Consider the following 19,185-nt stretch of genomic DNA (forward strand, 5'->3'; position numbering starts at 1 on the left):
AATCATCTACCCGTCGAGCCACGGTCGCTTGTTAAAATAACTGCAGCATTGTCATTGCAAAATGATTGACGGATTTTAACTTGGTTCGTAAGAAATGTCGTCAGAATGAATTTAGATGTCCATTTACAACTAGTGTTAAAAAAGAAGCCTTTCTAACTACTATAAATTATGTCATTATTTGCAAAAGAAATAAGTTTAATCATTATAGAGTTGCTACGCTTACTGCATTGCATTTAACTATTGATATCATCATTTAAGTTTAAATAAGAAATACTTATAACGGTAATAGCTATCATAACAGATTGGCTTTTATTATAAAAAAGCTTGGTTTAAAAATACAGTTGAAAAAAAATTTGTTCTATCATTTATTTGTATTTGGTATTATTTTCATTTTTAAAATTATAAACATTTTTTTATATTGACAGCTTTATAAGCAAAATCATTATGAGGAGGTTATTCAACAATAAAGAGTATCATTATCTTATATTTCTTCTTTGACATCACAAGGATCAATTTCATCATTTTCTATTTTAACAATAACATTATCTTCATGTATAAAAACTTGTTCAAATTCAGGATTATCAATATTGGTGTCACTTACAGAAATATTTTTTTCATCCGTATTAACATTATGGGCCTTGGCATGTTTATTTCTACTGCTTGATTGGGTAAATGTTTTACCACAAATATCACATGAATATGGCCTTTCACCGGTATGTATTCTCATGTGCATAAACTTATTTTCTGACGTAGTGAATAATTTCCCACAAAGATCACATGAATATGGCTTCACTCCACTGTGTGATCTCACGTGTTTATTCTTATGATGAGATTGAGTAAATAATTTACCACATATATCGCATGAATATGGCTTTTCACCTGTATGTGATCTCATATGTCTTTCTTTATCACTAGGCCGTGAGAATGATTTATCACATATATCACAAGAGAATGGTTTTTCACCTGTATGTATTTTCATGTGTCTGTTTTTATCACCAGATTTAGTGAAAGATTTGCAACATATGTCGCAAGAATATGGTCTTTCTACAATTTGTGCTCTATTATCTTTTTCTATTTCTCTGGAGCTAGAAGAGAATATCCTGTCTGAATGTAATTTTTCTCCATTCTTTATGTTTAATTGCTCGCTATTGTGAGTTTTCCTATGTCTATTATTGTCACTTGAAGTAATAAATGTTTTACCACAAATCTCACATGAATATGGTTTTTCTCCGGTATGAATTTTCATATGTCTATCTTTGTCACTAGACCGTGAGAATGATTTATCACATACACCACACGAATATGGTTTCTCCCCTGTGTGTGTTCTTGTGTGTTTATCTTTATAATCTACTCGTGAAAAAGATTTACCACAAATATCACAAGAATAAGGTTTTTCACCGGTATGTGTTCTTATATGAGTACTCAGGTGACCAGACCTCAAAAATAGCTTCCCACATATTTGACAAGAAAGCTTTTTCACTTTACTATCCATTATTTGTAGTAATCCTAATTGCTAATTTCAGCTTGTTTGTTGGTAATCTCGAAAGGAATCCTGAAATATAAAGCTCATGTTATTTCATCTATTATATTTGTGATATTTTTGTATTCATTAGGGATCTAAAGGGATAAGACAATGGCTGATAAATTTATGCACATCTTCCAATGATTATACTTCTGTAGAAATAATTAGTGTTTGAAACGTTTGGACACTCAACTTTAAGAATCAACCAATCAAAATTCAATAATAGCCCCCATAATTGTTCGGCCAACGAATAAGTGAGTATCCATTCAATTTAGTGGGACTAGGTACTACAAAAAAAGAGAAATATTTTGCACGGCTCATTTTTAACCTCATGGTACCTTTTGGTGCGACAAATACAAAATTGAAAGAACTTTTTTCAGATGGGATGATTTAAAAGAACCTTGACCTATTTTCCCTATTTAATGACAAGCAAGGAACTAGTTTGGAATTAAACTGTAAAACTAGTCGTTTTAAACAAAAATTTTTAAAATCTTTAAAATAGACCAAGGCTACTGTGTCTATATTCACCTATTCATAGCAAAATAAATGTTAAAGTATAAATGCATAATCTAGACCTTTACCTGGCCCAAGTGATGGAGACCCTTTTTGTTTGTCAGCAAATTACTTTTTGTTCTTGTGTACAGATTTGGCTTTGTTTATATTTCCGATGCTATTAGCTGATTTCAAAGACCCAACTCATAGTCGACAAAGGGTCCACGCGCCATTCATCTATTCTTTTACTTTAATCATTGCAATGCATTTTAATTATCTGAAAAGGGATAATGCTGTATTACATATTACTTATTTCAATTATTTACATGATATCAAGAAAGGGATTAAAAAACTTATCCAATTAACATACTCTAAATTTAAATCAATAGGTGTGAAAATTTTCAAAATAATAAAAAAGAAAACTAATAGGTATGATTATACATGTTTTGATTTGGGAAAGGAGTAATAAAAATCACATTAGACACATTATTATAAGGAAAATTGATGCTATGATTAAAATTGCTCATTGTCTATATTTGGAATAACAGAAGAAGCATGATATTTGTAAATGCCAAGAATTTAGTTGATTTTTATGAAAACTTGCATTTCAATAGTTCATTTAAAACATTAGGTAAGTAATAATGAAAGAGAAATTACACTCCACAAGATGATATTTTATCTCAGAAAAAATTGTCTCAAATTACTTTTTATTATCAAGGATGATATCTTTCTTCTTTAATATTAGCATTGTCGATTTTATCTATCTTGACAGCATCCTCTTTAAAAAGGAAGGGGGTTTTATCAAGATTGTTCTCTCCCTTAATTTCTAGCTCAACATTCATCATATTAGGAGCTCCATCATCATAAACCGGTTTTTCTTCCTCAAAGTCTTCTCTCACATTCAAGATTTTAGAAGTTTCGTCATCATAAACTGGTTTTTCTTCATTAATTTCTTCTTTTACATTCATCATATTGAGAGATTCATTAATGTAAACCGGTTCTTCTTCCTTGATTTCTACTTTCACATTCGACATATTAGGAGCTAAATCATCAAAAGCTTCTTCTTTAATTTCTTCCTTTACAACTAAGAAATTATCATTGACAGGTTCTTCTTCTTTGAGTTCTACTTGCACATTCATCATATTTTCAATAGTTTCATCATCATAAACCGGTTCTTTAATTGTTTCACCTTTGTCCATGTGTCCCTTCATGTGTCTGGTTCTATTATGCGGATGGTTAAATGATTTACCACAGATTCCACAAGAATATTGTTTCTCACCAGCATGTGTTTTCATATGGCTTTCTTTATTACTTATCCTTGTGAATTTTTTATCACATAAATCACATGAAAATGGTTTCTCCCCTGTATGTATTCTAGTATGATCGCTCAAACTTTTTGCACGCGAAAACGATTTACCACAAATATCACAAGAATGTGGTTTCTCCCCTGAATGTGTTCTCATGTGTCTAGTTTTCTCGCCAATCCCAGCGAAATGTTTACCGCATATGTCACATGAATAAGGCCGCTCACCAGTATGTGTCCTCATGTGTAGAGCTCTGTAACCAACCTGTGAAAAAGCTTTGCCGCACACTGTACAGGCATAGGGTTTCTCCCCTGTATGCGTTCTCATGTGGGTAACTTTTTGACCAGAAGTTGCGAATGCCTTCCCACAGAAATCACATGTAAACGGTTTTTCACCTGTGTGTGTTCTCACATGGTCGTCCTTATTTCGTTTCTCTTGGAAAGTTTTGCCACAAAAATCACATGAATGTGGTTTTTCACCGGTATGTGTTTTCATGTGTTTTTCTCGTTGACCAGGTAGATAGAAATATTTGCCACATATTTCGCACGTATCCATTTTGATTGAAAATATTTAAAGTCACAATTCTGAAATTTTTGTAAAAATAAGTCCTTGAGGGGTTCTAAATCATTAAAATCGGATTAGGTAATAACAAATGCTACATTAATTAATTATGAAGATTTTTAGTTTTTTAGTTAGGTTTCATGAAGTTTGGAAAAAAATAACTAGGTATCTTTTTGTATACAGACATAAAAACCTATGAAATAATAAGACAATAAATTATTTTCAAGTATAGCTTCATCGAAACCGATTATTATCCGCTGGATTATAACCAGTTCAGAGCCTTACTGAAAAATCATGTATATGAAATATTTTAATTGGTTATAAAAGGTAAAAACTGTAGGTATATTTATAAAAAAAAGTTGACAAATGGTGCTTCCTATCTTGCAAAAAAAAATAATATAATATATTTTTAAAAATTGATGGTATAAATATTCCTTAGGCAGGCACTTAATATCTTTTTGTTTGATTCTAAAAGTACAGAACACTGGGTCTTTTAGAATCAATATTAGGTACCTACTCTTATGCAAAAATAATTTTCTTATTAATTTCTATCATTTGCAATTTTCCACAATTTTTCTTATATAAAACTTTCAGAGGAACAATTCTTCGTGATTGTGTATTCAGGTCCGACAGAAAGGATACTGTTCTAATCAGATGATGTGATAACCTTCGTACCTGAAATCAGTTACGTTATCAGCTAGATATTTCATATTTATTAGATTGGCTGATTTAATACTAGCTTTAATTACTTTCATCTGATCATCATACAATAGATGTAATAAACAACTTAAAGTTTCATGCTTTTTCAATCTTCAGAAAGAAACCAATAACATAAGATTTTTACAAAACAATTAGATGATTTTTTTATAATGTTTTAGAAGATATTTAAGCAGTATATTGTGTAGGTTATTGACATAGCAGCCGAGAAAATCACGTTTCTACAACAAAACTTCGATAATACAAAATGACAAGTATTTCATATATAAAGCTGTTTCGCAACTAGCAAACAACAAGATTAATAGAGTAGCTTCGAAACAAACCTTAAATAACTTACCTAGAACAGATAGCTTTTAGTTTCTTTTCATACAACATTACGGTGCCATCAAATTCGTCTGGTTCAACTCTAAAATTATTATTCAGAGTTCATTCTATAGGAAGGGAGGGGACATCGGACTATAGATTACACTGCAACCCAAAGTTTCTCGTGGACTTATATGTTGGCTCAATAACTTTGGGTACTTTTATTGAATATTGATTAATTTCTTCGAAACTAGGCGGTAGTGACCAAACTTTTTATTTTTTTGTTTATGTGTCTTTTTTATTATTATTTTTATGCTCATTGGGGATGTATATCAATTAATCATCCATTGTATCATCCCTTAAGATCCCTGATAATCAAACACTGCATAACAAAGGGAAAATTTGTATTAAAGAATTAAATTAAAGCCAAGTTTTGTTAACATTTCAGATTGGATCTTACATCTAAAATTTAAAAATATTGAACTGGAGCTTTCCCAAAAGTTCCTGGTTGGCAATGACTTCCCCCCCCCCCCCTCTTCCTAATTTTAAAAATAACTGAAAATGGGGGTTTTTCTATTCCAAACCACTTTTGGAGCCCTACCAAGTACCCAACATAACCTGAACTAAATCAAAAAACAAAAAGCTACCCTACCCCACTTTTCATTTATTTAACCCATTAGTGACGAACCGGCTTTTATCGCCCGGTTCCAAAAATCCCGAAAAAAACGGTTCTCAGTTTAAGGATTGCATCATTCTCAGTATGAATCCCCCCTCTACTACCCTGGTTTTCATTTCCCCCTGGAGCAGGCAGTTTTGGTTACTTCCGTTTGCCGGTATAGCTGAACAAAATTTGAAAACCAAGAAAAACGAGGCGATTTTAAAATACCCCTCCTAACTTTTTTGTTTATGAAGTAAAGTTAGTGATTTTTTTCATGAAATTTAAAGTTTATTGGCAACTACATTCATTTGTGAATTCGTTTTATTCAAATTAATATTTTTTATATGATTTTTGTATCGTTTTTTTAAGTGCTATAAAGGTCCGGCTCGGCGCAAGTAAAGATACCCGCTAGTTTTATCGCCCTGCTCGGCGCGAGTAAAGATACCCGTCCACATATAATATCAAAATTTTAAAACTTCTAGGAAACGGGCTTTTTTAACTGAAAAGGCTGGCACCTATAGCCAAAACACTAAATGTGATATAAATCGTTTTGTATCTTACTTGTAGCTCTATCAATTACATGAGGTTATGTAGTTTTCAATTGCGGATCGTATCGTAGTATTAGCTACTCTACAACTCACTTTGGACGTTCAAAAATTACATTTTTAATTTTTTGGGCCAAATAACCGGGTATTTAGGTCGAAAACGAGCTTTAATGCCGGGGGAAAGCACCAAAAAACGCCAAAAACGGTTACCAATGCCGAACGGTTTCTTTACTCGCGCCGAACCGGGTTTTCCTGCAACTTTCCTGTGCACGCCGCTAGAGCAAAACAAAAAAATTGGAATTCCGTTTTTACCATAACAAAGCTTCCCTGAAATTTTTAGCTCGAACGGTCCATAAAAGTGGCGCTCGGCACTAATGGGTTAACAAAGCTCAACAAGGCACTTTAAGGGACAGCGACTATGTCTATCTACCTACCCATATTTTCAAAGTGTTAGCTCTCAGTCTGGATCAAATTTTTCTCTAATTGGTTGTAAATTTTCTTCTTTTGGTTGTATACTTTCTCCCCTTTGAAAAACTGATGTAAAATTCAAGTTTTTTTCAATCAAATCCATTCTAAAAAAATAGAATATAATTTAGTAAAACAATACTTGATTTTATTACAATGCCAATTTTTTCTCATAAATAGCAAAGGAAAGATTAGAAAGCAGGAAGTTAAAACAAAAAGGGTAATTTTAATGCAAAACATATGAAGCAAATTTCACCTACCTAATCTTTTTAGTAAATTTTCAGATAGAATCTTGTGCATATTTATCTTGTCAAATTAAAGCCTCGATATTTGTCATTTTGGTTTTAAGTCCTTTAAAAAGACTGATATCTGAAAAAAAAATTAATAAAATATAATATATAATGGAATTATGGTTGTACAAATCATGAAATTGCAGGATGAATTTTAAATTTTAAAGCTTGTTATAAACATGTAGAAAAAAATAAATATATGAATGGACTAAAACAAATAATGCCAAAATTTCTCATATATAAAAGGAGATTTTTTTATAAGCATGGATTTAGTAAAATATGATTTAATAGTTAAGAAAAAATGTATAAAAGAAAAAAGATAGTATTGTAGATATCTTAAAATCAAGGTATAAACCCTCATTTAATGCTTTCTTAAAGCTTTCAATAATGTTTTTCAACATTGATTATCAAGAAATCTTTAAATATCAACCTTTTCTTTAAAATTATAATAAAAGCAAATGTATTTTGGTAATGATGACAAATTAAGCTCTGTACCAGTTGAGACCCATTTTACCCATCTTGTAAGGGTATATCTGATGCTTCACAATCATATGTTTTACTCCTTCACCAGATTCTAAATTCTGGCTACTCATCATTACGTCACAGCCGTCAATAGGGCACTTAAAATCTCTAGAATAGTCATCATTTGTTAACTCGCAAGGTTTCTTTTCTACAAAATAGGAAAAAAATCAGTAACATTATAAACAAAATACTTACCTTTTTTATAACCGACAATTTAAGATGATTCAGCAAGTATTGGAACAAAACTCAAAAAACCTATATTTGATATATGACGACACAAACTTTAGAAAAAATGCACTTAACCTCCCATTTAGTAGCTGGGAAAGGTCTCTGACTTGCTGAATCATCTTAAATAATGTCCTAATGAATAGACACAGTGTATTTAAAAAAAAACCTAAGAAAAACAATTAAAGGTAAGTTTCTACATCAAAATAGACCAAAAAAAGGCCTAAAAACCCATTTCCGCAGGGGGTTTCTTACTGAAACTAACCTAAAATTGAATTTTCTAGCCATTTACATGTAGTACATATAGGACTATGCTTATGTTCCAAGTTTCAATAATCTAGCTCAATTTTTAGACAATTTTGCTCACTATAAAGTTTAGATGTCATTACGCCCCCCCCCTCACCCCTTTTATAGAATTAAAAAAATGATAAGAATAAATACCTGTATGTCCATTAGAAGTTTCTTTTTCAGATTTGCTTGTAGAATAAGATTTCAAACTTGTAGGTTTTGTTATATGAGTTATCTTGTGTTTCAACAATTCACTCTTTTCAAAAAATTCCGCATTGCATATCTTACATGAATTTTTAAGATTTGTCTGTTGTGCTTCAACAACATTTGCTTCTTCTTTTATAATCTTAGGTCCTTTTAGTTTTGTATTTAAAGCTGGGTTTTCTAAGTGTTTTTTATTACATTTCTGATCTGAATTTGAGTTGTTAATTCCATCCAAGTTTTCTTTATCACTGCTTCCTTCTCTTGATTGTGAAGTATTACTAACAACAGCTTTAATAGCTCTACCACTCCTAGATGTTTTCAGGATCTGTGAATGTGTTTTTTCATGTTTCATACAATCTCCAATATCTGATAACACTTTGTTGCATACATCACATGAATATGTTGAATCAGTTGCATTAAGCTCAGATGATTTATTTTCAAATTTAGGATGTTTAGGCTCTTTTTTATTGTTAGATGAAGAGTTATTTATGCACTTTCCCCTGTTTTTGTGATTATGTACTTCGGCATTTGTAGCAAAACCTTTTTTGCAGATTTCACATGAATATGGATAAATTTTCAAGTGCACTCTTGTATGTTGCACTAGTGTAATGTATCTTGTAAAGCTCTTTTTACATTTTGAACATTTAGGAGCTTTCAGCTGGTTGGGGTTGCATTTATCAACATGACTTGAAAGATCTTCCATTTTATTAAATACGGCAAAGCAATCATTACAAGGATAGATTTCTTTCAACTTATTTCTAAATAAATGTCGTGGAGCAACTTTGCAATTGCCTTTATATTTTCTCTTGTGGTTCACCAAATAATTCCTATGGTTAAATGATTTGGAGCAATAGTCACATGAGTATGCAGAACTTATGCTCGTATTGCCTTTTGTTTTTCTTTGCATTTGATACGATGAGTTTTGCTCTTGAATTGATTTAGTATCACACATGTCATGTTGTTTTGTCTTTGAACCATCTGAAAACACTTTGTTGCATACATCAAATGAATGTGTTGAATCAATTGCATTATGTTCAGGGGAACTATTTTTAATATTTTTATATTCAAAGTGTTTAGGTTTTTTCTTATACTTAAATGATTCAGATTTTGTTTCATCTTTGCATTTTCCCGATTTCTTGTGATAATGTACATCGCCAATAATACAAAAACCTTTCTTGCAGATATCACAGGAATATGGATAAATTTTCAAATGGCTTCTTGTATGTAGCATTAGGTTGTGGTATCTTGTATAGCTTCTTTTACATTTAGAACATTTTGGAGATTTTAGTTGGTTGGGGTTACACTTAATAACATGCCTGGTAAGATCTCTGTAATCTTGAAAGAGAGTAGAGCAATCATTACAAGGATAGATTTCTTTAGATTCATTTCTAAATAAATTTCGTGGAGCAACTTTGCAATTGCCTTTATATATCCTCTTGTGTTTAATCAAACTTGGCTTCGTCGTAAATGATTTGGAACAATAGTCACATGAGAATGCAACACTTATACTTGTTTTTCTTTTGTTACATGTGTTATTTCTTTGATGTTGTAAGAAATAATATTTATTTAAAAATGGTTTATTACATTTAACACAAACAAAATGATTGGCTAGGTGAATTTTTTTGTGGCAATTGAGGTCCCTCGCCAGTAAAAATTCCTCTTCACAATTATCACATTTAAAACATTCTGGGTGTTTTTTTCTTCTGTGGCTGTGCATTTTTGAGTTTGTTGCAAAAACTGCATTACATAGGTTACATGAAAAAGGTAAAATATTGAGATGGGCACGAGTATGTTCCAAGAGGTAAAATTCACTTGTAAAAGTCTTATGACATAATGCACAAGTAGTTTTTGATTTGTCTGGGTGCTGGGAGTTCCAGTGCTGATTCAAAACAGCATTGGTAGCAAATCTTTTCTGGCACACATTACATGGATATAAATCTTCAGTTTCAGCATTTGTTTGGGTTGAATTTGAACTTTCAAATTGAGCCTTTTCATGTTCATCATCCATGGCGTTTTCTTCACCTACATAAGCAAAGATGAGAAGATCCATGAATAGCGAAACAAAATTCAGTTAATTGAAATATCAAGATAAGCGATACGAACGGGCCGAAGGATGAAGTAAAACAGCGAACAACCAAGAATTTTTTCCTTAACTTTCAAATATTCTGCACAAGATTCATTTTTCCCCCCAGCAGCATTGAAATTTTATTATGTTCCCCATAAGCTTTTCCCCAAGATGGGGAAAAAAATGGAAAAATGTTTTTCATATTTTATTCATATAGGTACAATCCTGTAAATCCTATAATATAAAGTAATAAGCTTTTTTCGTCTGTAGCGAAGGATCTCGCTAACCACTGAACCGATATGGTTCTTATTTACAGTGAAGCCTCTTATGGAGCCTCTGAGATGGTTTTAGGCTATTTTTCTGCCCTTCGAATATAGAGCCCCTAGATGCTAGGGGCGAAGCTGCTAGTTCTTTTATATTGCAAAAATGACTGACATACAAAGAAAGTTAGTCATGAAATAATTATAGTAAAAAATATAATGTACCTGTAGCTTTGAAACAAAAATATCAATTCAAAAATACCTATTTTGTTGTCTGGTTCCAAGCTGTTTTTATCATCCTGATATTTAGAATTATCCAAATATGTATCAATAAAGTCCAGAGGGTCTACTTCTGTTTTTACATCTTCAACTTTCATAAATGTATCCATCTCTCTTTCAACTAAATAAAATCAATAATGATAAGACACAACTAGTTTTTTTAGAGGGCATAAAAAACTTTTTTTGGTTAACCTTTAAGAAGTTAGTAAAAAATTAAATACCTACCTGTTTTGGCACTTGACAAATGAATTAAATAAAGGGCACTGCCTAACACATAAGACATAAGCAATAGCTTTGCAAACAATCTAAATAAATATAAATACCTGTTATAACATTAGAAGTAATTTGATCATCGCCACATTTCTCTTCTTTCTTTACATTTGTAATAAAAACTTCTTTGAAACGTTTGACTTTTTTTGGCTTTGATTTTTCATTTGTCATTAATGATGGATTTTGATCATTTATCATTGTATTAACTTTATTAGGAATATCAGGGGTAACTTCAATATTATTTAGATTTGTGTAGTCATCAAAAATATCTTCAAGTACATCTTGATGCGCAGTAGTTGACTTCTCGTGAATGTAATCATCATCATCTCCGTCTAAAAGCTCATTAATGCTGGCTTCACCAAAGTTATCACCTAAATGCCCATTGTAATATTTTTTATCATCAAATATGACTTCAAATTGTGTTAGTTTAATAACATCATCATTTGAATATTCAATTTCAGATTTTATTTCATCATTTGAATTGGATTCACCAAATTTTTCTTCAACTTCATCTTTCATACAGTTTGATGGTAGATTTTTAAGATCAACTTCGTTTGCATCAATCTCATTCTCTTTTACAATAGCACTTGCATCATTGATATCATTTTCCGCTGGAATAGATGAACAATCTTGCTTTAAAGCAAATAGTTTCACTAATTTAGATCTTAGTTTCTTCAACTTAACATCAACTTTTATTTTGACATGATTCATAGAATGTTTAACATATTCCTCAGAAACTTTGAAAGAAATATCGCAAATATTACAAATGAAATTTGAAGTTATAAATTCTTTGTTTGAATGTCCATTTTTAATATTTTTTCTCCTTTTCTTATTATTTTTCTTTCCATCAGATTTATTTTCTGGCATTGAATGATTTTTACTTTCTTTGGTTCTCATCAAATTAATATCTTTCTTTGATAATATTTTTGACCCTTTATTGACATGTTTCATTTTATGTTTTAAATATGTAGCAACATGATTAAAAACTTCTCCGCATATTTGACATGTATTTCTTGTCTTACAGTTATTTTCATCAAATACTTCAGTTTGTCCAGAGTGTATTTTCTTGTGATGCTTTAAAGAACCAGAATGTGAAAATGATGCATCGCATAAATCACATCTATATGGTTTTTCTCCTGTATGAGTCCTTCTATGAGTTAACATATTAACTTTCTGAGAAAACTTTTTGTAGCATATATCACAAGAAAAAGGTAGTTCGCCAGTGTGGATTCTTATATGTTTGACAAGATTATCAGAACCAGAGACTTGTTTCTGGCAAATATCACAGGAGTACTTTTTACGAATTGCATGACTTTTGCTGTGTAGTTTTAAATTAGATTTTGAATTAAATATCTTTCTACAAACAGTACACTCAAACACTCCATCCTTACTATGGTGATTATGCTTTGGTCCTGAAAAAAAGATAAATTTTTTGTAAATAAAATAATAAAGATATAAATAAAATGTAATTAGGACAAAGGTTAAGTGGGGAGAGAAACTCAAGTGGAGTCCATATGGATGGAAAGAAAATACAAAAAGTGAAGAAAAAAAAATAACAAAAAAATAGGCGATAAATTGGAACAAAAGACTAAATCTACCGAGACAAGCAAAATTTCATTAGGACAGTCAAACATACATCCTACAAGAACGACTGAATGTTATTTCTAATGCTTTTAAATCCCAAAGAGAAATTATATCTTTAAAAAATGGACAAGATATGCAAAATTTCATATCATCAGACACACACACACACACATTTTACGTATTTGGCAGATAGAAAACATTGAATGACTGATAACTATTTTCTAATAATTTAGCAAAAAAATTTAAAACCTTCTAAAAAATATGTAAAAGGTGAACTTATTTAATCCCTGAAAATTTCAGCAACAGATCTGTAGTATAGGTGTATATTATACAGACAACTACCTCCCTTTATAAAAACTTAAAAATCTAGGAATCGATCTAGCACGCCAATTAATTGAAATATCTTATTGAAACTTGATGAAAATATGGAGAATGGGAACTTATTTTATCCCTGAAAATTTCAGGCGCCAATCTTAAAAAAAGCCATGAAAATCACGTTTCCCCCAAAACGTTTCAGACGGACATTTCAAATTCTAAAGTAGCTTCGCTATTAAAAATATGAAAAACATTAGCCCACCTTTTTTCTTCATGATTATTCCTTTTCCAATTATTGTTACGACTTACTACTGACATTTTACTTTCATTTCCATTTCTGAAATATGAATAAAAAATAAATAGAATGTAAAAAATAAGGGGAAAAGGCAAAAAATAGAAAAAAGGAAGAAGAAAGGGGAAAACTAAAATAGGAAGAACTAAAAGAGATAAACAAGGAGACAATTAGAAAAATATTAAGGGAAAACTTAAAACTAGAATAAAAATGGAAAAATCTAAAAATGGGCGGGAGAAAATTTTTCTGCACTTCGCTAGTTATGTATCTTGTAACATTTTTTTACAATACATCATTTGCTTTTAATTTCATTATTTCTACTTTATGAATATTTTTTTCAAACATAAGATTGTCACCAACATACTTTTAGTAAAAAAAAATTTAGCTAGAAGTTTTGTTTGTATGTGTTTTCATGTGTCTAACTTTGTTACCAGATGTCAAGAACGATTTTCCACAGATGTCACAAGAATATGGCTTTTCTCCTGTATGTGTTTTCATATGTCTATCTTTATTACATGGAAGAGAGAAACTTTTACCACAAATATCACAGGAATATGGTTTTTCACCGGTATGCGTCCTCATGTGTAGTAGCTTACTTCTGCTGTTAGAAAATGATTTTTCACAGATCTCACATGAATATGGTAACTCTCCTGTATGTGTTCTCATATGGATAATTTTACGGCCCATTAGAGGGAATTTTTTATTACAAATTTCACACGAAAATAGTTTTTCTCCTGTGTGTAATTTCATATGATTAGTTCTACTATGAGATGTAGAGAACGATTTTCCGCAAATTTCACATGAATATGGTTTTTCACCTGTATGTTTTCTCATATGTATAGTTAAGTTACTGGTAATTGCAAAAGTCTTTCCACAAACATCGCATGAGTATGGTTTCTCGCCAGTGTGAATTCTCATATGAACTGTAAGTCTACTAGGCTTGGAAAAAGTTTCTGAACAAAAATCACATGCATGTTTCTTTTCGTTTTGTTTTGCATGTTTTCTCATGTGTTTATCTTTATCCTCTAATTGTGAAAATGATTTGCTACAAATTTCACATGAATACGGTTTCTCTCCATGATGTCTACTGATATGTGCATTTAAATTACTGGTTGCAGCAAAAGTCTTCTTACACACCTCACATGAATAAGGTTTTTCTCCTGTATGTTTTCTCATGTGGACTATAAGATTACTAGGCTTGGTAAATGATTTTGAACATAAATCACAAGCGTGTTCATTTTTATTACTTGGAGTATTATCATCAATATTGTTCTTATTAACATGTTTCTTTTTTTGTTTCAATCTTTTAACATCTATAGGATCAATGTTGTCAGAGAGATGATCTTCCTCTTTAATAATATATTCATCATATGTTTCTCTATCTTCAATCTCTTCTAACTTGCATGTAACAGGAGGAGCTCTATCACTGATATCAAGTTCTACTTTAACAAAGAGAGGAACATTTTCTATACATTCTTTCTTTGTAATAGTATCTTCCTTATTTATATGATTTTTAATTTCCGTGGTTATAAGATTCTCAGGTTTATTATTCCCTTTAGTTTCCTCTTTAACACATTCAACTTTACAAGCCTTTACTATTTGAACTTCAAGAGGATCTTTACTGGAAACTTCTTCATCACAAATAGTTTCAACTCTATCTTCAGTATTAACTTCAGACTTTGGTGGAAAAAGTTTCATTGCATCGTCAGGGACAGGTTTTAATGTTGGTGTTAATTCAGGAATTACTTTCTTTAGTTTATCTTTGTTACTAGTAGTAGAAGTAGAGAATAATTTACCACATGTATCACAAGAGTATGGTTTCTCTGAAATGTCTGTTTTAATTTTGGTAGCTAAAATATCACTTGATTGTTTAGACGATTTGTCATATTTATTACATTGTTTTATCTCAAGGTGTGTTTTCATATGTTTTTTTCTTTCAAGGAAAGAAGAGAATGTTTGACTACACAAATCACATGTATATGGTTTGCCACCTGTATGTATTCTCATATGTCTAACCTTATGACACGATGTAGAAAATGATTTACCGCAGACTTCACATGAAAATGGTTTTTCTCCTGTGTGCGATCTCATATGCTTGTCTCTTTTAATTGAGTATGAAAATGATTTACTACAAATATCACAATTAAAAGGTTTTTCTCCATTATGTCTGCGCATATGGATATCCAAGTCAGCTTCCTGTGCAAATGATTTAGCGCAAAATTTAATTTGACAAAGATACGGTTTTTCACTTGAATGTGTCTTCATGTGCGAGTCTTTATAACCTTTAGTTTTGAATTTTTTGTCGCAAATTTCACAAGAATGGGGTTTATCCCCGGTATGGTTTCTCATATGTACACTTTTCTCACTAGATGTGGCAAATGATTTACCACATAATTCACATAAATAAGGCTTTTCTCCGGTATGTGTTCTCAGGTGTTTATTTTTATCCGATGAATTTGAAAAAGATTTATTGCACATTTCACATGAAAATGGTTTTTCACCGGTATGTGTTTTCATGTGAATGTTTCTATTACCAGAAGTTGAAAATAGTTTTCCACACATTTCGCAAGGATATAGTTTCTCTCCAGAATGTATTTTACTTTGTGTACTAACTTTAATTTCTTCTACTTTCATATCTTCTTTCATTTTAATTAATTGGCCTCAATATGGTTTCAAAGGTTGTCAACTCTAAATCTGAAATAATGAAATTAAAATATTAAATCTAAAGCGAATAATTGTGTTGTTTGGATTGTAACAACTTTGGTTTTATGCAGGTATTGTCAATTAAAAACTACTATTTGGATAGACTAACGACTACACCCCCTAGAGGCCTTTAGGGGCACTGGAGGTGGTGGTACATGGGTTAAATTCGACCCCCTTTTTTATTTTATTTTCAATAAGAAAAGATAACCCCCCCATCCCCTTAAAATAGTCAAAAATCTTCCAAGGACCAATTAGAAGCTACATTGTAAAGGAGAACCATTTCGGTTCAGACGTTAGCGAAATTCCTTCGGTACAGACAGTCACACAGACATCCTGTTACTTTTATATGCTGATTAATAAAAAAATAAAAGTATCTAAATTCATATTATAGTTTTTACAAATTAAATAGCATGTTCACAAATAGTTACATGACTTTTTCTTGATAACTTATAATACACTTTTTACTCTTATAATTTAACAAATTCCATTATATTTATCTGAATAGTACATTGTATGTTTGCTAGTTGCTAGCCTATATGGGAGGGTGGAGGGGACTATCAAAATAACATAAAACCAACCAAAGACATTTAATTATCAAGCTTCCCTTAAAAGTATAATCAATTTGCACCAGCAGTAACTGAGATTTTTAGCTTTAGACATAAAAAAAAACTGAATACTTTTTAATATAAAGGATGTATATCTACTGGCATAAACACGGAATTGTTATCATATATGTATTATGTACATTTGAGCTTAGGGTATGAAACAATTTGCCCTAGCTAGAATGACCAAAAAATCTAGAATTCTTTAGTAAAGAAAATTTAAGAATAATGGCCTCAAAAAATTTTGGCATTTGTATAATTTTAGTACTTTGCACAATTCACTTAAAATTTTTTTAAATTCTATACAACTTTTTTTGAAATCCCTGTTACTTAGGTAATAGAAAATGAGACTTTTTTATTTATGAGCAAAAACAACACTTCACAATTTTAATCTTAAAAAAATTTGTTTAAGTAACTGGTGCGTATTTAAATGTAAAACTATAATTTATGTAAAAAAATCACTGAAACATGCTTATATTTATATTTATTCATTTATGTCATGAACGAAACACACAATGGAGTAAATGGTGTAATCAATGAAATAAATATTTAGTAAGTTTATTCTAAAAAAAATAGCAGCCGACAAAATCACATTTCCAACAGATTGACTGACAGACAATGTGAAATAAAGAGTAACTTTGCTACATGTAATGTACAATTAAATTATTATATTTATGCAGAAAGAAATATTTATAATTCCAGTTTGTTTATGTTTTTTCTATGTAAATGCCGCGCAATTATTTCCTATTAAATGTCGTCGTCGTATAATAATTGGCCGGTGTCCAGTTTTTAAGAAACTAAACTTTGAAAGAATCGTCTTTGTTTAAACTAATCACTTATTAATGATTTATTACTTAGTACTGTAGTTAAGCCCCTTGAGCAAACTAATAGCTTTTTTTAATAGTCGATCTACTGGCTTGGATTTTAGACCAAATGTTTTTCTTTGGGGGTTTAAGTATATTTTTACAAGAATGGATATATTATAACTTGGATCTTTACCAGATCTTCATGTTCTCTAAACAAAGAATCACACAGCGGACTAAAATCCCGCTCTGGATGAATAAACTAACCAATGAATGACAGGAGATATTACAACCTAAATTGGCGACAATTCTAATCCAGTGGATATTCAACGGTTTCGAAGACATACTGGAATACCCATTCTAATTTCATGAAAAAATATAAAGCATCTCGCAGATTGCTACGTACATCATTTTACCCGGAAGAAAGAGGACCCAAAAGTTTTAGAAAACTGATCTTTTGGGGGGAAGTAGAGTTATCCAAACGTAAAAGAGGAAGAATGAAATCAGCTGTTTAGGAAAGGGTGTAAACATAATAACAGACAAAATTTCACTTTCTTATCTTTTCCAATTTTTTAATGTTTATTTTGTGGTATTTTAATTAGAATTAAATTAAGAATTTCTTAAAATTATTAAATTTTCAGAAAAATTGTGATTTCAAAACGTTTCTTAAATAAAACCGGTTAAAACTAAATTGTAATATAATAAAAAAACATTTTACCTATAGTTTTTATTTTTTTATATAGAGTTATGACTCATACTAATAAAAATAATGACATGTTATATACTAAAAAACGTTCATTAAAAAAAAATAAAGATGGTTTTAGGCATTTAATTCAAATGCTTTTTAATGATTTTAGACCGTGTATAAATTAAATAATAGCCTAAAACCATTCATAGATATTTACAAAGACTCCCTTAAAAGTATAATTGATTCGGACTGGCACTTTCTGAGATATTTTTCTGTAGACAATAAAACTTCCTGCTTTACATTATAGGATCTGTGTTATCTGACCGATTTAGATTTGTTGAGCTTCGATTTTATATATGGATGTTTTCAACTTTGCTTTCTTTTCAGAGTATCGTTTTGATTGCTGTGTTTTAAAATGTGGAAAAGCGTGAAAACCAATAATGCCGCTCAAAATATTGCTACAGTTAAGAGAAAGGTATGTATGGTTTATATGGTGATTCCTGTAATATTTAGGCACAAGTTGAGCAATTCTACAGTCGTTGCCGGCAGAAAGTCCTTCAAGTCTCTCAAAGAAATGTTTTAGATTTTTTAACATAATATATTTCTAAATTATTTGATTTGATCCTAAGAAATTAAGTTTTGAATCATATTACGGTCAGGCACATTCCTATGACTGGCACTCCATATTAATATTAACCCTAAACTACACATAAAATGATTACCTAGTCTATACAAAAACTTTCATATAATAACACGTTAATATGTAGATTTGGTGAGATCCCTCCCCCCCCCCCCCCCCCCGTCCGGTCACTCTGTACTAAAAACGACGAGAAAAAAGGGGAAATATTGGGGGTCTTCTTAGGAGGGTGGTACTTCTCTCCTCCAAAAAAGTTATAGACCTACCAAGGACCCATGATGAGCTACATTATAAAGGAGAACTATAGTGGTTAGCAAGATCCTTCAGTACGTACAGACAACGACAGACATCCTGTTACTTTAATATAAGGATGATTTTAATTGAACTTGTTGACTCTTTTTTAGGATGATTCTGATGACGATGACTGGGAGACAGATCCAGATTATGTCAACAACATGACTGAGGAACAACAAAGGTAAGTACGTTTTTTTTTTAAAGCGAAGCTTTTCTATAGTTAGGGTCGGTCCGTACGTCCGTAACGGTTATCTCTTATCCTTAATTTAGACATGTTATAATTGTCTTATCGTTTTA

General features: G+C 31.0%; 4 protein-coding genes across 8 annotated transcripts in view; 1 reads left to right on the plus strand and 3 right to left on the minus strand.

Annotated features, from left to right (window-relative positions):
* LOC145334130 (uncharacterized) overlaps window positions 1-19,185 on the minus strand; it is a 141,854-nt gene that overhangs the window by 61,716 nt on the left and 60,953 nt on the right. Inside the window, exons 2-6 of one of the 3 annotated variants that reach the window (XM_080179426.1) lie at window positions 13,132-13,205; window positions 11,024-12,382; window positions 10,684-10,821; window positions 8,046-10,118; window positions 6,936-7,527 (exon numbers count right to left, since the gene is read on the minus strand). The exons of the other annotated variants lie outside the window; for them this stretch is intronic. Of the exons in view, the coding sequence (XP_080035552.1) occupies window positions 7,340-7,527; window positions 8,046-10,118; window positions 10,684-10,821; window positions 11,024-12,382; window positions 13,132-13,144 (3,771 nt within the window). The 5' untranslated portion in view covers window positions 13,145-13,205 and the 3' untranslated portion in view covers window positions 6,936-7,339. Of the gene's footprint in view, window positions 1-6,935; window positions 7,528-8,045; window positions 10,119-10,683; window positions 10,822-11,023; window positions 12,383-13,131; window positions 13,206-19,185 lie in introns of those variants that run through there. 3 annotated transcript variants of the gene reach the window in all.
* Window positions 2,296-3,912, minus strand: LOC145334136 (uncharacterized). The gene has a single exon (XM_080179437.1). The coding sequence runs from the start codon at window positions 3,871-3,873 to the stop codon at window positions 2,728-2,730; it is 1,146 nt and encodes a 381-aa protein (XP_080035563.1). The 5' UTR covers window positions 3,874-3,912; the 3' UTR covers window positions 2,296-2,727.
* LOC145334132 (uncharacterized) lies at window positions 13,227-15,852 on the minus strand. Its single transcript, XM_080179432.1, has one exon. The coding sequence runs from the start codon at window positions 15,805-15,807 to the stop codon at window positions 13,543-13,545; it is 2,265 nt and encodes a 754-aa protein (XP_080035558.1). The 5' UTR covers window positions 15,808-15,852; the 3' UTR covers window positions 13,227-13,542.
* Cortactin (cortactin) overlaps window positions 17,783-19,185 on the plus strand; it is a 45,633-nt gene continuing 44,230 nt past the window's right edge. For all 3 annotated transcript variants that reach the window (XM_080179434.1, XM_080179433.1, XM_080179435.1), the window contains exons 1-2: window positions 17,783-18,432; window positions 18,999-19,069. In XM_080179434.1, the coding sequence (XP_080035560.1) occupies window positions 18,373-18,432; window positions 18,999-19,069 (131 nt within the window). In that variant the 5' untranslated portion in view covers window positions 17,783-18,372. The remainder of the gene's footprint in view (window positions 18,433-18,998; window positions 19,070-19,185) is intronic.

Source organism: Acartia tonsa, chromosome 12 (genome assembly GCF_053477335.1).
Source record: "Acartia tonsa isolate MP-2025a chromosome 12, ASM5347733v1, whole genome shotgun sequence".
Classification (NCBI taxonomy): Eukaryota; Metazoa; Arthropoda; class Copepoda; order Calanoida; family Acartiidae; genus Acartia; species Acartia tonsa.